At 29.6% G+C, this 23,320-nt stretch overlaps 3 protein-coding genes across 3 annotated transcripts; 1 reads left to right on the top strand and 2 right to left on the bottom strand.

Annotated features, from left to right (window-relative positions):
* Positions 1 to 2,707: 2,707 nt before the first annotated feature.
* On the bottom strand, positions 2,708 to 6,338 carry LOC108482981 (uncharacterized). Its single transcript, XM_017786121.2, has 11 exons — positions 5,760 to 6,338; positions 5,031 to 5,178; positions 4,804 to 4,871; positions 4,648 to 4,718; positions 4,304 to 4,570; positions 3,844 to 4,007; positions 3,659 to 3,714; positions 3,498 to 3,550; positions 3,258 to 3,426; positions 3,080 to 3,177; positions 2,708 to 2,992 (listed from the first exon to the last, which is right to left on the bottom strand). The coding sequence occupies exons 1-11, from the start codon at positions 5,929 to 5,931 to the stop codon at positions 2,885 to 2,887; spliced, it is 1,374 nt and encodes a 457-aa protein (XP_017641610.1). The 5' UTR covers positions 5,932 to 6,338; the 3' UTR covers positions 2,708 to 2,884.
* A 7,127-nt stretch (positions 6,339 to 13,465) lies between these two features.
* On the top strand, positions 13,466 to 14,081 carry LOC108482979 (uncharacterized protein At5g01610-like). Its single transcript, XM_017786118.2, has one exon. It carries the CDS (start codon positions 13,512 to 13,514, stop codon positions 13,920 to 13,922), a length of 411 nt encoding a protein of 136 aa, XP_017641607.1. The 5' UTR covers positions 13,466 to 13,511; the 3' UTR covers positions 13,923 to 14,081.
* Positions 14,082 to 14,815: 734 nt separating this feature from the next.
* On the bottom strand, positions 14,816 to 15,629 carry LOC108482980 (probable inactive dual specificity protein phosphatase-like At4g18593). Its single transcript, XM_017786120.2, has 2 exons — positions 15,531 to 15,629; positions 14,816 to 15,391 (listed from the first exon to the last, which is right to left on the bottom strand). The coding sequence occupies exon 2, from the start codon at positions 15,389 to 15,391 to the stop codon at positions 14,999 to 15,001; it is 393 nt and encodes a 130-aa protein (XP_017641609.1). The 5' UTR covers positions 15,531 to 15,629; the 3' UTR covers positions 14,816 to 14,998.
* Positions 15,630 to 23,320: the final 7,691 nt, after the last annotated feature.

The raw sequence follows: 23,320 nt of genomic DNA, 5'->3' as shown, positions 1-23,320 counted from the left end.
TTAAAAAACAAGCCGGGTCTCAGGTAAGGCATTTTTGGCCCGAGCCCGGCCCGGGACAACACAAATTCACTAAATGACAAAAAAAATCTAATTTTTTAATATTTTTTTCTTATTATTTTCTCCCTATTTTACTATCATTTTACTATTATATTGCTACTATTTTGTTATTATTATTTGAATATTGTATAAAACTTATTTTATTGTTAATTTTATTATTATTTTAGAGGCATTTGCTTGTTAAGTTGCATCTATCTTAGTGTTATTTGAGTATACATATTTTTAAAATTTATTTCCAATTTGTTGGGAAATATTTATTTTGACTTTTTAGTATATTTAATGTATTATATATATCTTAAAATTATATAAAAATAATATAAAAAGTAATATAAATTTGGCAGTCGGGCCTAGCAAGCGAGCATAATTTTTAGTTGAGCCCGGCCTAAACCCGACCCAGCCTGGCCCATGTACACTCTAATAGAGTGTGTATAACAAAATTAAAGTGTATAAATAAATTAAAATAAGATTTTGGTTGGGTGATAAAATTAAAGCTTTTTAATGCCTATGACATATGTTCAAATCTCACCATATGCATATTATTATTATTTTAATTAAAAAGACTAAAGTACCCTTCAATAATATAACTTGTTCTAAATACGAAATGTCATTTTTATAATTTCTTAACTAAGTTAGTGCCCAGTTGACTCGTCACACCAACTCAGTCAGAGATTTTATTAATAATATAGATAATAAGTGTATATTTATATCTTTAACTGAACAAACAAAATGTAACTTAGCTTTTCTTTTGGGGTTTACAAGTACATTTTAGTACAACTATAAATATATATTCGAGTAAATTACAAAGTAAAATTAAATCAATCTAAAGTAGTAATAGATAAAAAAGTAAAATATAATCAAACAAAAGGTATCAATAACAACTACGCATGATGAGACTTGAAAATAGGTATTCTCAATGATTCGAGACCTTAATCTTTGTCAACAATATCAATACTCAATTGATATTTTCGTCATTGAATACGAATCTGTTCGTATTTATTAAAAAATTTGTATCGAACCAGAGTAAGTACAAACTAAATTTTGTTACGACCATGATAAGAACGAAAATTGTATGTTACAAAATAAAAAACAAATATAATAAAAAAAACGAATTTAATTAAAATGGTAAAGGTAAAATTAAAAATTACAATAATGCTTTGGGTTCCAATCCTATTATTAGTATTTTTAAAATTATATATGAAAAACCAAAATTAATCTAAAAATAATATTTATTGTTTATTAAAAGCGATATATTTAGTAAATTTATTCTTGTGTTTGTGATTTCGATTGAGAATGATACCAACTAAATAAAACATTAAAATCTAGTAATAGATAATATTGTTTTATTTCTCATCTCGAAAATTTTATGGGTTAAAATATGTCATGAGTCCCTATATTCTTCTAAAATTTGGAATTTAATCGATGTACTTTTATTTTCAGGAACTCAATCCCTTTAATTTTTAGATTTCAAAATTATTTACACTATTAAATTTATGTTATTAAATTTAGATTAATTACAATAATTTTAATTACATGACTATCAAATGAGTATTTTTTAAATTTGAAAATATCATAACAAATTTAACCAAAAAATAATAATTGTGTTAACGGTTAAACTTAAATTTCGAAATCTAGAAAGTAGGACTAAATTCTTAAAAATAAAAGTATAAAGACTAAATTTTAAATAAAAAAAAAGCAGAGACTAATGGTATATTTTAACCTTTTTATATTGTATTTGTGTATTCGTATAGTGTCCAAAATCGTTGGACGTACTTCCTGCCTATCCCCAAACTCTGGTGGCCCATCGACCTAAAATTTTCTACCGACCTGTCTCTTATCCTCTTTTATCTTACCGACTTTTTACAAGTTGTAGGCAAATTTTTTATAAGAGGATGGTTGGTCAAACTGGTCAAATTATCGACTCTCACTTCGACTTGTTCAATAAAATAAATTATTATAAAAATTTATAAAAATAATAATATTTAAAATAAATAATTGATTTAACCCATCTCTTTGGACTAGTATCCCAACCAATTTTTAGTCAAATTAGTCTGATTTGATTATTTAATCAAATAATGATTCTAGAAAAAAGACGCTTTTGGTCAATTAGGTCATGATCAAGAATCAAGATTATAGCTACGGAGGCTAGTAGGGGCCCCAACCCCTAAAATAGAAAATTTTTCATTAAGTTTTTAAAAATTTTAAATTAATAAAAATAAAATTACAATTTGATCCTCTTAAAATGATAAAAATTAATTTAATCTTTAAAAAATGATAAAGATATAGGTTATTCAAATAATAAAATTACATTTTTATTATTGTAAAAATTAGATTTTAATGTTGATCCCTCTAAAAATATTTTCTACCTTCGCCCCTGTCCGAGATGTCTCTTAAATTCCTTGTCTAAGCTCGGTTGGAAACGAGTCAGTAGCAGCTCAAAGTGAGGAGCTCGACCGTCGGATAGTTCTGGCTCTAAGAATATTGAACCTTAGGCTCATAGTTTGCAATGACCCTAGTCCCTATAAAATACTACAAAATTTGAAGCAAAATGAAGGGATAGAACAGTTACGTAGTTCTTGCAAACCTTGATTCGATCTAAATTAACTCGAACAGGCAAAAACTGACTCGAGATTGGTGACTAAAAGAGAAAATCTTCGGCAAAACATTGAAATCCGATGCATATATTCAGAAAATATCGAGTTAAACCGGTGCCTATAGATGAACAATGTGCAAATCAATGGAAATGGGAGACATTTTCATTTTTCTTCATCCCATCTTGTCGTTTTATTTTATACAATATACTTTCAAAGCATTACTAGCAATAGTGCACTTACAAGCTCGAGGAAATAAACGAGGAAGACGATTCTTGTTGTTTCAGAGTGTCTGCAACATGAGTAATCACTCCGGCACCGGCGTTATGAAACCATTCGTTTTTCACCTGAGGATAAGATGGGATTGTATGAGGAATTTTGAAAAGTAAAAAGCAATTTTCTGAAATCCAAAGTTTTTAAGATTGAAAAGGTACGTGAATGTTATTGTGTGCAAAAAACGGCCAAAGCGACGAGTGAAAACTGACATCGACCTTTTTCCATCCTAATTTCTGTAAACCTTGTATCATTTCCTCTGTTAAGGAAAACGAGGTGTTAATGTCAATCGGAATCATATAGATGCAACACAAAATAGATGTTAGTCGGAACGATTACCTTCCATGAGTTCATGATATTCGACTGTATTTTTTATGTTGGGTGCATTCTTTGCCGCAGCTTTTGCTTTGGCTGCTTCCAGAGGAAAATGAGGGCCGTCAGAAGAAACTGGTGGACAGTACTCGACGTCGACAACGTGTTTATAACCATCCAAAGATTGTGATGGGGGCTGCCAAATCCGTATCAAAGTCAGTAATATGCATTCAACCGGGCTGCCAATTTCAGACTCAGAAAATTTACCTTGACAAGTTCCTTCTCCCTCCTGATAGAGGATGTACGCCAACCGACCATATCTATTTGATGTCAAAGAAAGTGCCGATCGGGTGGCAGAGAGGAATAACGAGTAGAAGAGTAACATAAGTAGCTAAATATAGTAGAAGAGAAATGACACAGTAGGATACGATCGTAAGATACATTTGCATACACAGTGCGATTCCGAAATGCACCAAGGGCAGATCTATAAAATAGAAATTATAATCATAAATTCAGTCATAGGAGTTGAAGCTCAAGGTTGAAATCCGGGGCTTTCCCCCTTGAACATCGTCATTTGTATCAAAAGATAGAAATTAAAGCTCGCTTTACGTACAGAAATTTTCCCCCTTCACAATCAGACGCCATCCTTAAAAGCAGTGGTGGTCTGCTCGGTTTGCCATCGGTGAGAAACAGTTGCTTACCAGTTCGACCAACAACAAACGGAGCAATCGGTGGGGCGAGTTTCTCTAATATCGGAAGTCCTAATAGAAAAGGAAGCTGAGGCACACCACAAAGATATTAGAAACTGCAAAATGCATAGAAAAAGACGTTTGTAGGACAACCGAACATTGAAAACATTATATGAGGTACCAGAAGCATGGACTACAACCGAACAACGAAAACATTATATGAGGTGCCAGAAGCATGGACTACAACTGAACATTGAAAACATGTTATGAGATCAATAGAAATCAAAAACATTTTATGAGATACCAGAAGCATAGCAATAACATTGGAATTATAGGACATCAAAACATTATGAAACTAGATAGCCAACACCATCGAGAACAAACCTGTTTTCTCCCTCGGACCCCGAGATGTGGCGTTGCCAAGGTAATAAAACTGACCGGCTCTAGTCCAGCAATCATACCTTGTCTCGAAGGGGTTGAAGTTTGTAAATTTCCATCCGAAGAATCGGTTACATTATTAGACTGGGTACCACTCGAGTCACATTCCGAGTAAAGAGCAGCGACTGCGTATCTTGCAAATAAGCCCCCGAGAGAATGAGCTAAAAACGAAATCCGTTTCAGACTTTCCCTCTTCTTTACAACTTGAAGAACCTATTAAATTGAAACAAGGCGAAAGGAGTAATTGAACTGCAACAAACTAAAAATCCTTGCACAATGTAACATCTCACCTCTTCCGCTAAACGCTTCCCGGCTCCATCGACCCCGGCAAAGGTTTTAGTATGCGAATTACACGAACTGGCTGCAACAAATTATTAAACAAACAAGTAATGAAAGATCATCTTTATACATACAAATTATGTAACATTAAAAATATGAACAAATACCATAAATCAAAAAGTTCCTTCCGAGCCGCCTTTTCAACTCGGCCTCTGCATATGTCCAATCACTAGGGCTACATTATAGAAATGTTTCAGCCAAATTCGATATCGATTCGGATAAACGAAAAACCTTAAAGAATCACATTTTTTAAGCATTACGTTATGTATACAAGTTCATGTAAAAGCAATTGATTCTATGAAACATTTCAATCACATAAGCATTAATCAAATACCTAGCTAAGATGCCATGAACAAGCACAAGAAGGTGATCGGGCTCCTTTTTTCCATTCCCAATACGGCCGGAGGCAGCAAAGCCTCCTTGTGTAGTGGTACTCATTGCTTGAGCTCTAAGACCTTGATGTTTCCAATTACTATTTGTTCCTTTTAAAAAGGTTCAAAAAACAAAATCAGCTCAGCTGAAACTAAAGATAATAATAACTCAAAGAATTCAAATGACAGGTAAAATTATCATGGAAGTCCCTGAAAATTAAATTTTATTTTGTCTTTTCTGCTAAAGAAATGAGCAAATTTGCCCCTGTAGAGCAAATTATTTTTTGTTAAAAATTTTATTTATTTATATTGATAAACACCAGTATATTTGACAGAATAATCATGTAGTAATACATGGTGCGTCACGTTCACCTCAGCTGATGCATACGGACTAATTTTTATGAATTGATAATGTGTACCTCATGTTAATTTATATATATTAATTTTTAACAGAAAGAATTATTTATTCTTTGATCTATAAGAACTAATTTACCTATTCTCCGGGGTAGAGAGTAAAATACAATCTGACATTTGTATAGGTACCTCCATAGTAATTTTACCCACCAATTAACATGTTTGGATTCTCTAAAATTCCTAATTGAATCTCAAATTCCCAAAACAAAATCCAACGAATTTAAAAGGAAAATAGGAAGAAAAATTCCAAAAGAAAAATTCAAATCGGAGAGCATTACCGGAAGAGAAATTCAAATTGTGCGAAGACCAAGAACACGAAGATGAAGAAGAAGAAGAGGAGTGAGGACCGACCGGTCCGACGAATCCGGTTCGGAAACTACAATTATTACTATTATTATTGAAAATCGGAGAAAACCCACACCCTGCTTGAATCAGAGAAGCCGTTGCCATTTTCTATTTATGTGTCTTCAAAACACTATCCGAAACAAGCGCGAACGAAAACAAACAAAAATTTCCCTCGATTTGCGGTATTTGGATGCTATGTCACCATCTGCGCCATAACAGTGTAATTATCCCACTGCACATACATATGATGATGTCGATGATGAAACATCATCATCATTATCAATACGGTTCGCTGCTAAGCATTAATATCACTCGTTTCCCTTGTTTTTTGAAGTACAAAAAAAAAAAAAAAAGAGAGAGAGAGAGAGAGAGATATTTTCCTCTAATAAGAAGCAAAAAAAAAATTTGAATTTTCAAAAATGGTGGAAAATCGGGGGAAAAATAATACATGTAATAAATATCTGAAAAAGATTTTGGGGCAAAACAGAACCGTGAATTGTTTTGAGTTCTGTCCTTTTTTTTTTAATTGCCTGTCAGAGATAGAGGACGGTTGAATTAGGTCAATTTTCAATATAAGTCCCTGTACTATACATAAATTACAAATTTAGTCTCTATTCTCTAATTTGATATATATAAAAATGAAAAAGAATTGTACTTTGTCTACTTAAAAATGAAAAAAAATGATGAAATTATAAACTAATATATGATTAATTTGTATTCAGATATCTAAAAGATTATAATTTAATTTCAGTCCCTCTTAAAAAAAAATTTTGATTTGTCTGTGCATATAGTACAACACCACTGATAGAATTTGACTTAATGAATTTAACTGCTATATTTTGGATCAGGATAATTTTCAAACTTCGAACAATGTAGGAACAAGGATGAAACCACAAATTTACTTTTAAGGGATTAAAATTGAATTATAAACTTTTAAAGAGGTCAAAATATAATTCTATCATTGTATTAACTTATTATTTCAGACTTTTTGAGGGCTTAATCTAAAATTTTATCATCTTTAAAGTCAAAGTGCAATTTTATCATTATATTAACTTATAATCACTTCGTCGGCACCCTCCTTACAAACTAAAATTAATTAAATTAATGTATAAAAACTAAAAATACAATTTACTCATAGTATAAGGACTAATGGAAAAATTTGACCATTTTATCAATTAATTTTTTGGAAGCGGCTGTGAGGGAGATAGGACGATGGATGACCTAACTTTAGGTAACCGACCAATGGAGTTTAGCGTAATTTTCTCGTTTACGGTTCAATGACAAATGATATACTTTAGGATAAATCAACCTTTAGTCCTTAAACTTATCATTTTTTCTTAACTTGGTCCTTGAACTTGAATTCCATTAAGGTGTGATGGATTAGTATTTTGAAATTGTATCATGTTATTACTTACAATTTTTTAAAATTTTCTTTGTAAATTTTAATATATTATAGAAAAAAAAAATTCAAGTGATGGTATGGAATAATCTCAGAGTGTCACGTCATTACACTGTAATAGAATCCAAGTTCAAAGACAAAATGGAGAAAAATTTTCAAATTCCAAGACTAATATGGACAAAAATGTTTAAGGACTAAATTTAAAAAAATTATCAAGTTCAAGGACTAGATGTTACTTTTATCCTTTTACTCTAAATGATCCATGATTCTTTTCCAACTATTGTGGGTTGTGGATCTTTCACCATTTTCCTCTAGAGTTTAATTTTTGGTCCCTACAAGTTAAACTACCAATTTAATGGGAGTTATAGCCAGGGATTTAAATTGCGGTTGCGGTCACGTTTTCGGTCGCGTTGCTTTTATCATGATTCTTGACATAACGGAAGCTATTATGCGGTCATCATGAAGTATCATGGTCGTGAATTTTTAAAATTCACACAACTTATTGTAAAACATAATAATTTTAATTTTAATTATAAAAGTCACTTTTAATGATTTTTAAAGTGTTTTCTAATACTTATTAGAAGGTTAAAAGAATATTAAACTTGAGTAATACAGTTAACATAATCGACTCGTAAAGCTAGGAATCTAACAATTTAATATCAGTAAAAAATTAGAACTTGTTAATGTGAAACACATTCCGAGATATTCATCATGACATTGTAATTTTTAAAAATGAAGACAATGATACTGATGGGATATGGTAATAAAAATATTTTTATTATTTATATATATTTTATGTTAAAATACTCTATGTAAATGAAAATATTGATTTTTAATTTATAATTGAAATTAATTTTTAAAAATTTTAAATCTAATTTATATGAGTCTCAAATATTTTTTTTGAATAAAATTCATTGATTATATTGAAACAGTAAAACAAACTTTAAGCCAACACAATACAAAGGCCTAAGTAAAATCAGAAAAACAAAAGTCCAAGAACAAACCCAATCACAGAGCAGAATGCTAAACAAATACCACAACAGGCCTAAGGAACAAAACAAGTAAAACAAAAACAAGCCCAAACACGAAGTAAAAACAAAAGTAGCCCAATTCCACTAACCAGCCTTTATTTTCTTCCCCATTTACCCCTTTTTTCACTTCTCATTTACCGTTCTTACCTTTGCTCTGTATTTCCTTCTCTGCAGAATTTTTTTTTTCCGTTATTGTAAAATAACGGAAATAGCGGCCCGTTACTGCCGCAATTGGCCGTTACCCGTTAAATTGCGGCCGCGATCCACCGCTATTGGTGTGACTCCGCTTCACACCGCTATTTTCAACAATATTGGTTTCGGACGGTGCCGCTACCGCTATATAACGGCCGCTATACCGGTAGCGGACCGCTATTTAAATCCCTGGTTATAGCATTCCCTCGTAGCTATTTTCTTTAGGGTTCGTAAATGAGCAAAACGGTACAGTTTTTTGCTTGCCTCGTTATCATATCGATTTTTACATTTTGGGTAAATTATGTTAGTAATCATATAACTATGTGTTTTTTGGGCCACTCGATTATAAAAAATTATAAAATAGTCATCAAACTATTAGTTAATTTTTCTTCCTGGTCACACAACTACGAAAAATTACAAAATAGTCATTTAATTATTTAATTTTGTCTTTTTTCGTCATCCAACTAGCTTAGATATTTTGGTGTTACCATTTTTACGTTAGTCAGCTGATGACTCAAAGAGACAAAATTGAATAATTGAGTGATAATTTTATAACTTTTCATAAATTGATGACCAAAAAAGAAAAAACCCATAGTTGGGTGACTTCTACTGTAGTTTATCCTTACATTTTTTGCTTCGATTGTACTCCAAGCTGCAATTTATTTAAAATTTTACTACTCAAAAATCGAACACAGAGGAAAGAATTAAATAAATTATAAAAATTCAAAGGTTTATTATGTCATAAGTCCCTGTATTATTCAAAGATTCATGATTTAATTTTTATACTTTTATTTCCAAGAATTTTGTTCCTTTACTTTTCAAATTTTAAAATTCAGGTTCAACTGTTAACGGTGTTAAAATTATTTTGTTAAATTCAAGTTCATTACAATGTCATATTTTTAGTTATATGGTTACGAAGTGATTTTTTTTTAATTTCAAAATGTCACACTAATAAATTTAACAAAATGATAATAGTAATGTTAATAGCTGGACTTGAAATTTGAAACTAAAAGGACTAAATTCTTAAAAATAAAAATATTAGGGACTAAATCTAAATTTTTATAAGTATAGGAACTTTTGACATTTTTAAACATATTTAAAAAAATCTAACTAAAAGATATAAAATAAACAATTAAAATTTCTTATAAAAGTTTGAAAAATATAATTAAATTTATAAAATTAGTTACAAAATTAAAAAGAGGGATCTTTCGGTAACCTACTTAAAGAGAGGGCGGTGCGAGTTCGATCAAAACTCGAACTCAAAAATTTTAATTGGAAACCCATTTTTACCCCACCATGAACTTGATTTTCAAACAAAAAAATTTGCCCTTATAAAGTGGAATTGAGTTGAATATATCAAATTCGAATTACTTTGTCACCACTGTTTATGCTTGAAGGCTTGGCCCGTAGAAAGTAGTCGAGAATCTGGCCTATTTATTAAAATAACCCATAAATTTTAAAAAAGTTTCAAAATGACCCACCTTTTTAATAAAACACCAAAATGACCTGAAATTTATAGTAAAAGTTGGTGGAGCAAAATTAAATAGCGCCACCAACTTGCCACATCAGCAGGACCATAAAAAATTAATTTTTGGGTGGAGCCATGTAAAATAGCGCCATCTATATAAATATTAAGAAAATATTGAAATTTTTTAAAACATAGGAGGACTTAAAAAAAATTATCCATTTTTTTAGTGGAGCCAAAATAAATGGCGCAATATCAGTGCCTTTTGTTTTTAACTTTTTAACTCTTTGACCCTTTTTTTTTTTTTGTCTTTTTCTCATTATTTTATTTATTATTATTACTTTTAAAATTTTTGAAATATATATTTAAAATATTTTATTAATATATATATTTTTAAATTTTAAAATATATATTTTGAAATTATTTTTTAAATTTTAAATATTATTTTTTAATATTTAAATATTTTAAACTTTCAAATTTGGCTTTTTACTTCTTTTTTAACCTTTATCATTTCTCTGACATTTTTTTATTTTTTCTTTATCTTTATTTATTTATTTATTTTTATTTTATTTTATTTTTTATTGTTAATTTTAAAAACTTGAGATGTATATTTGAAATGTTTTATAATATATATTTTAAAATTTTAAATATATATATATTTGAAATTATTTTTCTAAATTTATTAATAATAAATTTGAAAGGTTATATTTTAAAATATTTAAATGTTTTATATTATTAAAAATATTTTTAATATTTAAAAATAATATTTAAATTTTAAACAATGATTTAAAAATAATATTTAAAATTTAGAAAAATAATTTCAAATATATATATTTAAAATTTTAAAATATATATTATAAAACATTTCAAATATACATTTCAAATTTTTAAAATTAATAATAAAAAATAAAATAAAATAAAATAAATAAATAAATAAAGATAAAGAAAAAATAAAATAAAATGTCAGAGAAATGACAAAAGTTTAAAAAAGTAAAAAACAAATTTTAAAATATATATTTAATGTTTAAAAATAATATTCAAAATTTAAAAATAATTTAAAAAATATTTAAAATTAAAAAATATATATTATAAAACATTTCAAATATACATTTTAAATTTTTAAAATTAATAATAATAAATAAGTAAATAAATAAATGTATATTTGAAATGTTGGTGGAGCCAAATTAAAAAATATGTTATTTTGATAAGTAATTAAATTTTTGAGTTATTTTTATTAAAAAGCGAATATCTTGAAAAGTAATTTTAAAAATCATAATTTAAAATATTATAAAACAAATTAAATAATATTTAAGTTATTATAAAATTAATAATAAATTTGAAAGTTTAAAATATTTAAATATTAAAAATAATATTTAAAATTTTAAAAATAATATTTAAAATTTATATTTTAAAATTTAAAAATATATATAAATAAAATATTTTAAATATATATCTCAAAAATTTTAAAATTAATAATAATAAATAAATTAATTAAATGAGAAAAAGACAAAAAAAAAGTGAAAGAATTAAAAGTTAAAAACAAAAGGCACTGACATTGGGCAGACTGGTGGGGCCATTTATTTTGGCACCACCAGGAAAATGGATAATTTTTTTAAGTCCTCTTATGTTTTAAAAAATTTCAGTATTTTCCTAATATTTATACAGGTGGCGCCATTCTACATGGCTCCACCAAAAAATTAATTTTTTATGGTCCCTGCTGATGTGGCAAGTTGGTGGCGCCATTTAATTTGGCTCCACTAACTTTTAGTGTAGATTTCAGGTCATTTTTGTGTTTTATTAAAAAGGTGGGTCATTTTAGAACTTTTTTAAGATTTATGGGTTATTTTAATAAAAAGGCCCAAGAATCTTTTATATATTAGTCTTTAAAGAGGTCTAACACGAGAATGAAGAAATTCACTAGATGTGTTTTTCGATCAGCTCATTAAGCGAAAGAAATGCGGAGGAACAAGGTTTATAAAGTTTTAAACTTCTGGCTAAACAAGCTTGGAGGTTGCATCATAAGCCATATTGATTTTAGAGGCAAATGGTAGTGTTCTTGTCAACCAATGCTATTTAAGGGCATGAGTTTGAACTCTACTGATATAAAAAATACTAAAATTATTTTTTTGGTGGACTGAATGCTTCAGTTGAACTTCGTGAATTCTTTTAGACTTTCTTCGAAATAAAGAGACAAAAATCCGAAACTAAAACTAAACATAAACACCCAAAATAACCAAATTGAAAATTAAATCGAAATGAAACCACTTGAAAATTTTGTCTACAAGATGAGATAAAAACAAGAGGAGGCAAACAATAACAGCAAAAACTATGTAGATCAAGTAACGGATGCAATTGGAAAAATACAAAAACGAATGTACTAAAATAGTCAATTACAAATGCATGCAATCCAAGCCATAGACAAAAGAGTAAAATTCTTGAATCTATTTTCATGCTATAATTTTTTACTCTAGTATTTGTATTTTTGTTCAATTCATTTTGACGCTTAAATTTGATAATCAGGAATTTGAACCTTAAACTTAAAAAATATAAAAAATTTGATAATGTGGCGCTCTAAAATTGTGTCACATCATCACTTAAAATTTTTTAAAATTTATATAAATTTTCTAATGATGATGTAGTACAATCTCATAATGTCACATTTAGTGTTCTGGTAACCGAGCTAGTGGTTGAACAAGTTAGACCATTGATTTTTTATTCAATTAGTTCGATAGATTCGATTGTCAAACTAAGAATAATTAAATAATTAATTAAAATTTCATAAAAAAAATTTATTGATTTGATTCGACTGTTCAATTGTCAATTTTTATCAATATTAAGTAGTTTTCAAGCTAATTAGTTCAACGCCCTTGTTCAAATCGTTATATCAACCAGTTCTCAATTCGTCTGATCTAATCTTGTTCCATTAACACCGATCACATCATCATATTTTGAAAAAAAATTCAAATTTAAGGACCAAAATGGATCAAAAAATTACAGGTACAATAATCCTAGTTGCCAAATTTAGGGACTCAAAATTATATTATCCCATATGGTAACACCCTTAAAAGGTAGGGAATTATTAATACGAAATTCGAAGTTTAACATGCACAACCTTTTTCAATTACTCGTAATATATTTAACGACATAAGGTTCAAATCTTAACAACCGTAACCCTTTTTCTTATATTATACCTATTAAGGGGAGAGTCTTTAACCCTTGACAGAAGGTTTTGTCCCTGTGAACTTACAAGTTGTATATCTATTGATCATGACACTCTTTAAATTACATGAATCCCTTTCTCTTCAAAATATGAAAGAAAAAGTCCCAACACGAAAATAATACCTTCTGTTGCGTGTCCGAGACCGGTCTTCAAAAGAAAATAAAAATGTCAAAATTACTTAAAGAAGTAATTAATGGCCGGTTTGATGTGAAAACCCATTTAATGGCCGGACACGATGCAAAATAACCTCGGTTTCCCCTTTAATTTTTGTCCTAAGTGAACATACACACTAGTATAAATAATATACCTACTTCATGTTTATAATCACATCATCACAATATCAAACAATTGCATCAAAGGTTTATAGTTCAATTTATAATGGCAGAGAAAGAAGGAGGGGTTGTGAAGAAAGGTCATGAAGAGGGAATGGAGATGGCCATTGCTCTTCTCCAAGAGTTCGACCTCCCATTAGGACTTCTCCCTCTTGTGGACGTGATCGAGGTCGGTTTTGTGAGGGATACCGGTTACATGTGGATCGAGCAAAAGAAAAAGGTCGAACATAAATTCAAGATGATCAGTAAACTGGTCAGCTACGACACACAAATTACTGGTATTGTGGATAAGAAACGGATCAAGAAACTCAAAGGAGTTAAGGCTAAGGAACTCATGTTGTGGCCTCCGGTGAATGAGATCATCGCCGATGATCCACCCACCGGAAAAATCCACTTCAAGAGCCTCGCTGGTGTCACCAAGACTTTCCCCGTCGATGCATTTGCTGCTGGGCAGTGAAAAGGCACCGTCTTGTTCTCAGAGAGACACTGGATTCCGGTGGTTATTTTCAGTTCACACTCAAAACCTACCCTACCCTACGCTGTAACAGCAATGTATGCAATTCTCTTGATAAGAATTATTGCATAATGATGCAAGTATTTAACAAATGAACAATAAAAACCCGAGTTATTTTTTTTTCATTCAATGGCTACTCCAAATCCAATACTTAAATTCTCTGATTACAAGAAAGTTAATTGTCATAAATACAAATCAAACCAACTATCCATCCATTCACTAATCAAAATTCAACTTCTAAATTTGAGTGTTGAGTACGAGTACGTAACCGGCATGAGTTCGTATGCTTCAAGAAAAAGAATAAGTTTACTAAAAGTAAGCTAATCTCCTAAAACAAACTACCATATCCAATCATGGAACTGGCAAAGATTAGATTATCAAGCAACATCAGCAAATACTTCTATTCTCTGATTACCAGAAAGCCAATTGCCATGACACAAATCAAATCAACTATCCATCCATTCACTGATTAAAATTCAATCTCTCTCATTTATCATCCCAAACTCATGCTTGAGTATAGAATACGTGTATGTGACCAACACGAGTATGTTCAATTTTTCCAAGATGTATTGCACACAGATAGGACAGATTAGATTATAAAGCAATATCACTAAATACTTCTATTCTCTGATTACCAAAAAGCTAATAGCCATAACATAAATCAAATCAACTATCCATCCATTCACTGATTAAATTTCAAGACCTCTCATTTATCATCACAAACTCAAGCATGATTATGGAATACAAGTATTTACCAACACGAGTATGTTCAATTTTTCCAAGATTCTCGCATATTTACTGAGATGAATTGCACACAGATACTTCAAGAAAAGCGATTATATATGAAAAAAAAAGCAGCAGCATTTACTACAGCTAGCCATCTATTACAATAGGATCTTTTTTTGGTTACTGAATCATCTCCAAAAGCTAAAATCTGCTAAAACAAAATGCCATATCCAATAATGGAATTAGCAAAAGATTAGATTATCAACCAACATCAATAAACTCTTAATTCTTTTTCACATATAACACTCATCTAACCTACTCTTATGCAATTGAAAAGCAGGATTAACCCAAGCTCCACAATTACATTGCATACCTGCCCAATTAAACGAACCCAACCGAGATTTACAACTCATACACTGAAGTTTCTCTTCTACATACCCTTCTTGAACCGGTTGCATCCACTTCAAAGGCTCAACGAATATGGAAGAACATTGGGTCGATCCTTTCTCTTCATCCCCGATGTTATGCCCACTCCTTTTTCTCCATTTAAAACTTGCTTCCCCTTTCCCTCGCTCATGAGGAACTATAGTTTCCTCTGAAGCAACGATTCTTCGGCATCTTTTGCAACGATAGATCAATTGAGGCTTCGAAACAGGTTCCGAATCAGTGTTGTTCGTCGCTTCCATCTGTTGAACAAAGGGAAAAAAATCGACATTGAAAACAGATTGTTAATGCATATATGAATCAAAATTAATACATCCATGAATTGAATCAAATCAAAAGCGAAAATCTAGGGTTTTGTGAACGATTAAATAAAAGGGTTACCTTCGAAGAGAAATTTTCAATTGATCGATCGCTTTTGTATAATTTGTTCGTTCACCATTTTTATATATAGGTTTTTGCGAGGCGGTAATTTAAAACGGCAACGTTTTAAAGACATTTGGTTTTTATTAAGGTAGTGTGAAGATTGGGCCATACTTTACTAGTTAGGCCTTGCTGGGTCACTGGGTCAGGTATAGTTACTATTTGCATGGGCACCTCTAATTTTAGGCTTGTTATGTAATTTTAGGATTCCCCGATAATTAGATTCATTTTGGTATTTGGATTTTTTTCGGTTCATTTGATCCCTAAAATTGGTAAAAATTAGATTCTATTAAGATTTAATGATGTAACCAGTATTACTAGAACAATACCAAATCAGATAGATCGAGAACTAATCGATATAAAGGTCCAAACAAATGAGTTGAACCGACTGACTTGGAAACTATTTGAAATAGGTAAAAATTGAAAAACGAGACAAAAATCAATAGTTGAACGGTCTAATAATTTTTTTGTTTTATTTTTTAGATTTTTATGAAATTTTAATTAATTAATTATTATTGTTAGACATGCAATCGAATCCATCAAATTGGTTGAATAGAGAACTGGTGGTCTGACTTGTTCAACCACCGGTCTAGATATTAAAACAATGAATGTGATACTATAAAATTGTACCACGTCATCACTTGAAAATTTATATAATTTTTTTAAGTTTTAAGTGACGATATAGCACAATCTTAGAAAGTCACATCATTAAATTTTTTCAATTTTCAAGTTCAGGGACCAAAATAGATCCAATTATCAAGTTTAAGTACCAAAGTGAACAAAAAAAGTACAGCTACCAAAGTGAACGTAGTTATCAAGTTCACGGGCCAAAAATTAGAGTATCCCTATATTTATAATAAATTAAAATGAAGTATATTATCAAAAAGGAAAAAAAAAATGAAGATTTATTCAATAGTTAGATTATTTATCTAAATTTGAAAGCTCGCTCGATATTTTGAAAGGTTTGAAAAAAAAAAGCATGAAAAACGGGCTTTGCTCCCCCCAAAAAAGCTATTAAAATATGAACTAAACTTAAGTTTCAATATTAAAGCTTGAAGTTTGGCCTTTCTCGTTTTTCAATTTTATTATACGTAAAAACAATACATATTCTTCAAATGCATGATCGAGTTGTTGTCACCTATTAACTGAAATCCAAATCAGTTGGGAAATGATCAAAAAACCATACTTTTTACAAAATAAATTATACTATTTCGAGGAAATTTTTATATTTTTATGTAAATTCAATAAAAATCCATAGATAACAAGATTTGAACTTGACACGATGGTACTTAAACTTTCAATTTTACTATTTTAATCAAACTTTATTTGATTTTTACATGAACTTTTAATAAATATAATTTTCACATAAATTTTATCGTGTCATAATCTAATATATATTATATAATTTTTAAAAATCTAAATGTATAGTAATATAATGTAAATATTAATAAATATGCTAAGTTACTTGTGTTTACCATTTATAACTATATATAAAAGCTATCCCAATGCATCAGATAGCTTTGTTTAAACAATGAGTAGAGCTAATTTTTTACCAAATCAACAATATCATTAAAGGTTGATTGAGTTTTAGTTCGATTGACATTGATATTGTTGTCAGTATAGGAGGACGTGGGTTCGAGTACATTGAAGCGCATTTTCTTCCCATTTAAGAGTTTAGGAGGGGCTATGGGTAGTTTTTGATATTGTATAGAAAAATAAAAATATGATCAGAACCTATAATGAGATTAATGTAAAATAAAAATCAATATCATTAAAGATTTCAAGAGGGGCAATTATGGTATTTTAAGATGATTAAGAAAAAAAAAACAAAATGCACATTGTATTATTATTTTTAGTAGGGGGTAGCCAGGGGGCTAGCATGGGCCCCGGCCCCCCCTAAAATGGAAAATTTCATTTTAGGCCCTTAAAATTTTTAAAAAAATTTTAATTAGTAAAGGTAAAATTACACTTTGGCCCCCCTAAAATTATAAAAATTTAATTTAATCTTTTACAAATTATAAAAATATAAACTATAAAAAATTAAAATTTCATCCGGCCCTCCCTAAAAAGTTTTAAAGCTTTATACTTGATTTTTAGGGTAAACTACCCTATTAGTCACTCTAAATAGTTTTCATTCCTATTTTGACCACCTCAATTTTTTTTTGTTAATTTGGTCACTCCAAAAAAATAAATTAATTACCCTTATTTTTAGAGTAACTTATCAAACTTTTGAACTTTATTAATTAATTATATGCATTCATGTATTTTTATTGTATCCTTCTTATTTTTGAATTATTTTCAATTGTGTATATTATTTTTCAATTTCATCCCATATTTAGTATAATTTCCTAATGTAACTCATGTCCATGTTTTTAAAAATATATATAATTTTTCACATTAAAAATTAATTGTATGTAAATTTTGGCACATTATGGGTATGTTTCATGCAAATAATATTTATAATAAATATCATTTTATAAATCAAAGAAATTGAAATCATAATTTAGGTAATGGTACAATATTTTAAAATTAATTTGTGAAATATAAATCAATTATGTATTATATATTTATTATAATTAAAAAATATTTAGTGATGTATCTTACAACTTTTATCAACTCTATAGTTAGGGGGGAGGTGGAGAGCAATCGGTTTTTCGAACCGACTTAATCAACTTTAATTAAAGAAAATTAATCCGATCGATTTTAGTTGAGAAAACTGTCCAAATCGAACCAACTTTGATTTGGTCAGTTCAGTCGATTAACCAACCTTGGATTATTAGGTTGAGTTTATATGGTTATTTATCTATTATTTAATATAAAATATAAATATATTTTAAATAATTTAAAAATAATATAGAATAAGTCGAATCGGTCAATTTAGTTCTCAGATTCAAAAATCGATAACTGACTAAATTAATTGATTAAACCGATGTTAAAACCAACCAACCCGCCCCAATCGACTTGTAACACCCTAAAAATTTCTACAGTAAGATATTATCCTTAATACAGTAAAATAAGGAAATAAAGTGACAAGAAAAGGAAAATTGAGTTATGTCATTGGGAAGTATATTATGACACGACTAAACCGAAATCGAAAAAATCAAATGGGTTGAATTTTTTAGTTTTTTTAAGTCAAAACCGAAAAATTGCTCTCCCCTAACTGTAGCTTTTAAGGTTACTCGTGGAGTTTGTGTAAACTTTGGTGATAACGATAAAAAATAAAATAAAATTTGACCATACGTGCTTTGATTATTTTCCCATGTTTACTTTTTATCGTATATTTTTTCATCCCTTATTATAGTTTTTCATAATAATTCTATGTCAACTCTAAATTCATATACGTAAGATACTCAAAAATAACAAATATTTAAATAAATTATCTTAATGACCAATTTAGGAAAAAATTAAATGATGTAATTCGAGTAGTAGACTCACACTAGACTTGCCCATGCGTCAAGTTTAGACAAAAAATTTTGTCCCAAATTCAATTTAAATAATAAAAATATTTTTACTTTTATTTTATTTTTAAATAATGTATTTATAGGGATTCATTTGCATAAATTACGATGTCCTTCAACTCTAAATAATTAATATAAATTTAATTTTAGTAATTAAAAAATCAATTATAAATATTATCACAAATTGAATATAAAATTCAAATAAAACACTATTATTCCAATATATTTTATTTTAAAATTTAACTTTTTATAACTATAGAAATATAAATTATCCATGTTATTAAAATTTGAATATAAAATATTAAAAAAATATTATTCAACAATATATGTTTTGTTGATAAGTTGCATGCTTCAATAAACATTTTCATACACAAAACAATATATTTTTGGAAGATGCGTTTGAAAGGTTGATTTTTATGTAAATTAAATAAAAGGGATAAATATCAAAATTATATATGAACTTTGATTTAATGTGTAATTTGATACATGAGCCTTGATTCTGTGTATTTATACACATTAAATTTTGATTTTGGTTCAAATGTATACATAAAATGTAACGCCCCTCACTTGAATTGACTGATTTAACATGAGCAAAGGATGTTACATTTGGACAGTAAAAACTACTTAATTCGAACATTAATTTCAAAACTTTGTTTTAACATAAATAGACTTATTTGAAGCTATTCAAGTCATTTCTAGGCTTCCTTTAAAATTTGGTTACAAACGAGATCCATCCAGGGCCTATTGGATCAACACAAGGTAAACAGAGTCAGTGTTGCGTCACTGAGGGTAGAATACTCCAATGTCATCTAATGTCACAACACTGATTTGTAATGTCGTGACACTAAGGGTAGATCACCCAAAACATTTTTGAAACATCTAAAACCATGTCTAAACTATCATCAATCATTCTATAACACTTCTAAACATTACAAAATATAAATATCCATCAAAATATCATGTAATTCAACATATAATTCAATCAAAGCTTAACTAAGTTCGTAAAGTTAGCAAAATGTTCAAGATTCATTAAGTATTTTCATTAGAAATATTGTATGCAATTTTTACTTTAACTTATGTATATGCCATAATCTATTACCAGAAGGTCAAAACCATTCTCTCTTTCAAGCTTTGAGATGTGATGTGATGTGATGAGTTGAGATTGTATCTTCACTTTAGAGCTCCAAGTCGAGCCTCTACTTATGCGTTGAAGATTTAACATGTTAAGCTTATAAAAGTTTAATAAGTACATCAAGAATTAAACTTACCATCGAAAGTATTCAATGTTAACATTAGATACATGATCAATAATAATATACAACGAAATTAAATAGAAATTAACAGTAGTGAACTCTTAAACTAACATTCTATCAGCCACTTACCAATTTCACTAATAAGACTACTTACCATTTCAATTTTTAGCTCAACTGTAGACTCAATAAAACACATAGTGTAATATCCTGATTTTGGGCCTAGTCGGAATAGTAGTTTCGTGACCACAAAATCCGAGATAGAAATAATTATTTTATGATTATTTTGAGGTCTATGATATGATTGCATGATTTTGTGAAAATTTTGTGAATAAATTTTATGCATAAAGTGCTTAAATTGAAATTAGGGACTAAATCGAATAAATTGCAAAACTTGCATTCTAGAAGTTTCTAGTATGAAATTGTTTTGAAATTTTATTTAGGAGGTCTTAAATAGAATTTTACCAATTTCTAAGTCTATGGACAAAAATTGGACATGGATGGAATTTTTGGAAAGTTTAGTAGTAAGGGCATTTTGGTCATTTAGGGGTAAAATGAATTAAAATACAAAATTAAAAGCCAATTTTGCTCATCTTCAACCCCATGGCCGAATATAGCAAGGAGAAACCATGGCTAGGGTTTTTCAAGCTTCCAAGCTCGATTGTAAGTCCGTTCTAGCCTCGTTTTTAATGATTTTTACGTTTTTGGAGTCCCGGTAGCTCGATTAAGCTTATGCTAGCAATTATTCAACCTAGGGTTCATATTTGGAAAAATACCCATAGGTGAAATTTGTGTATTTTGGTGTTTTATGATAGAATATGAGGTTTTAAATTATGTTAGACAACTTGTGCTACTCGGTTTTAAGTGAAAACTAGCAAAAGGGCTTAATCGGTAAAAATACCTAATAGTCATAAGTACATGTTAGAGTGAGAATTTGATGTTTCCATAGAAGGGAAAAATGATCCGCATGTCATAAAACATAAGAAAATAGGCTGAATTTTAATTTACGAGCTTTGGGGAAAAAGTGTAAATATGCAAAAGTTTAGGGGCAAAATTGTAATTTTTCCAAAATATGATTTTGGGTCAATTTGAATAATGTGAGTCCTAATTAGACTATATTTTAAATGATAAAGCAAGGAAAACTGAAATTCGGGCTAAAATGGGGAAAATACCAAGTTGTGGACGAAATGGTAAAAGTAGCCATTTTCGCATACGAGGTAAGTTCATGTGTAAATGTAATAACATAATTGTCATTTTAAGCAATTTAATGTTGTTTATATGATATGATGCTGATTATTATCATGAAATATTATGCTTTGTGGTTATTGTTGAATAATATGTAATTATGTGAATTACTTGATGAGTATGAACTATCACCGAAGTATCAATTTCGATATTCCGTGGAAGATGGAAAAGATGTGTGATCGAGGAAAACGCCCGTTTGAACCTTAGGAATAGATTAGGATACAAGTGACATGTCACTGGGATATTTGGGCATCCGAACTCGTTGAGTTGAGTCCGAGTTCACTTATGGATGCAAATGTCCGAACTCGTTGAGTTGAGTCCGAGTTCGTGAGATGTAACTAGGCATCCGAACTCGTTGAGTTGAGTCCGAGTTCACTCATGGATGCGAACGCCTGAGCTCGTTGAGTTAAGTCCGAGTTCACTTATGGGCGGGTTACATGGTAGCTTGGCTACATATGTGGCACTTATGTGCAAACTTTTCATGTATCCGAATTATATTCCGATGTGTTCAACGGGGAAAGTTCTACTCAAATAGAGGAATACTCAAGATGAAAGGGACGTATTGGTAAGTGTTGTGAAATGGATACTTTGAACAGGTATGTACTTAACCCTCGGGTTGAAAACTCGATATAACAACAATATGGTAAGATGATAAATGAAAATGTGATATGAATGTCTTGGTGATGATTATGCAAATGATGTTTTATGTTTGCTTATATGGTTATGTTACTTGCTATTTGCATGTGAACTTACTAAGCATTTATGCTTACTCCTCCTTTTCATTCCTTGTAGTGTTGACAAGCCAGCTCGGAAATCGGAAGCGGTCGGAGGCACGCCACACTATCAAGTATACCATCTTGGCATAATGGCTTGTATATTTTGAGTATGGCATGTATAGCATTATAATCATTTTGTGTATATGGTCTCATGATATGGTTATTGAGTGGTATGGAAATGCTTGGTAATGATTAGCCATTGGAATGGCTAATCATGATCATATTTGGTGTTATGTATGCTAAATTGCTAGCTAATCCATGGAAACCATGAAATAGGTAAAATTTACCATAAAATAGATTCAGACAGCAGTAGTGATGTGAATTTGAAAAATCACTAAAAATAGTAGAAATTAAATTAAATAATGAATAAGTTATGGAATCGAAGCTTGATGAGTCTATTTTCATATGGAAGAAGCGAAATAGGTATATGAGCTATATTTTATGAGATGTTTAAATTTTTGTGAAACAGGGCGGAGCGATTTCTGGATCCCCTGTTCGACTTTGGAAATTCACCATAAATTTTAAAAGATAATTAGAAGTCATGCTTTATATGTAAAGATTCCTTATTAAGTCTAGTTTTATTAGAGACAAACGGCATAGTCATTGAAGCTCTGTACAGGAGATATCTTCATAATACACAGAGGTCGAGTAGTTGAACCTCAAGCAGGGAGACTTTAACTAATAAACTGTACTAATTGGCCCAACCAAAATTCTAGAAAAAATTAGTAGATATATATATGAGTCTAGTTTCAGGAAAATTTAAGGAATTGGATTTCAAGTTTTGTAACTCGAGATATGATTTTTAAAGCGACTATGATGCGTTAGCCGACTTGTCCGAAATTTTAAAATGAATTGTATGAAATGTTTAATTAATGAATTAAGTCCGTTAACACCTCGTGTTCGACTCCGGTAACGGTCTCGGGTACGGGGCGTTACACATAGGATATGCAGAAATAACATTGAATCATTAGCACAAATGTGCATACACTATATTACACAGAAGTGTAAAGTTAAAGAATTGC

Source organism: Gossypium arboreum, chromosome 6 (genome assembly GCF_025698485.1).
Source record: "Gossypium arboreum isolate Shixiya-1 chromosome 6, ASM2569848v2, whole genome shotgun sequence".
Classification (NCBI taxonomy): Eukaryota; Viridiplantae; Streptophyta; class Magnoliopsida; order Malvales; family Malvaceae; genus Gossypium; species Gossypium arboreum.
Note: the sequence above shows the minus strand (reverse complement) of the source record. Positions and strands in the feature narration are given on the sequence as shown.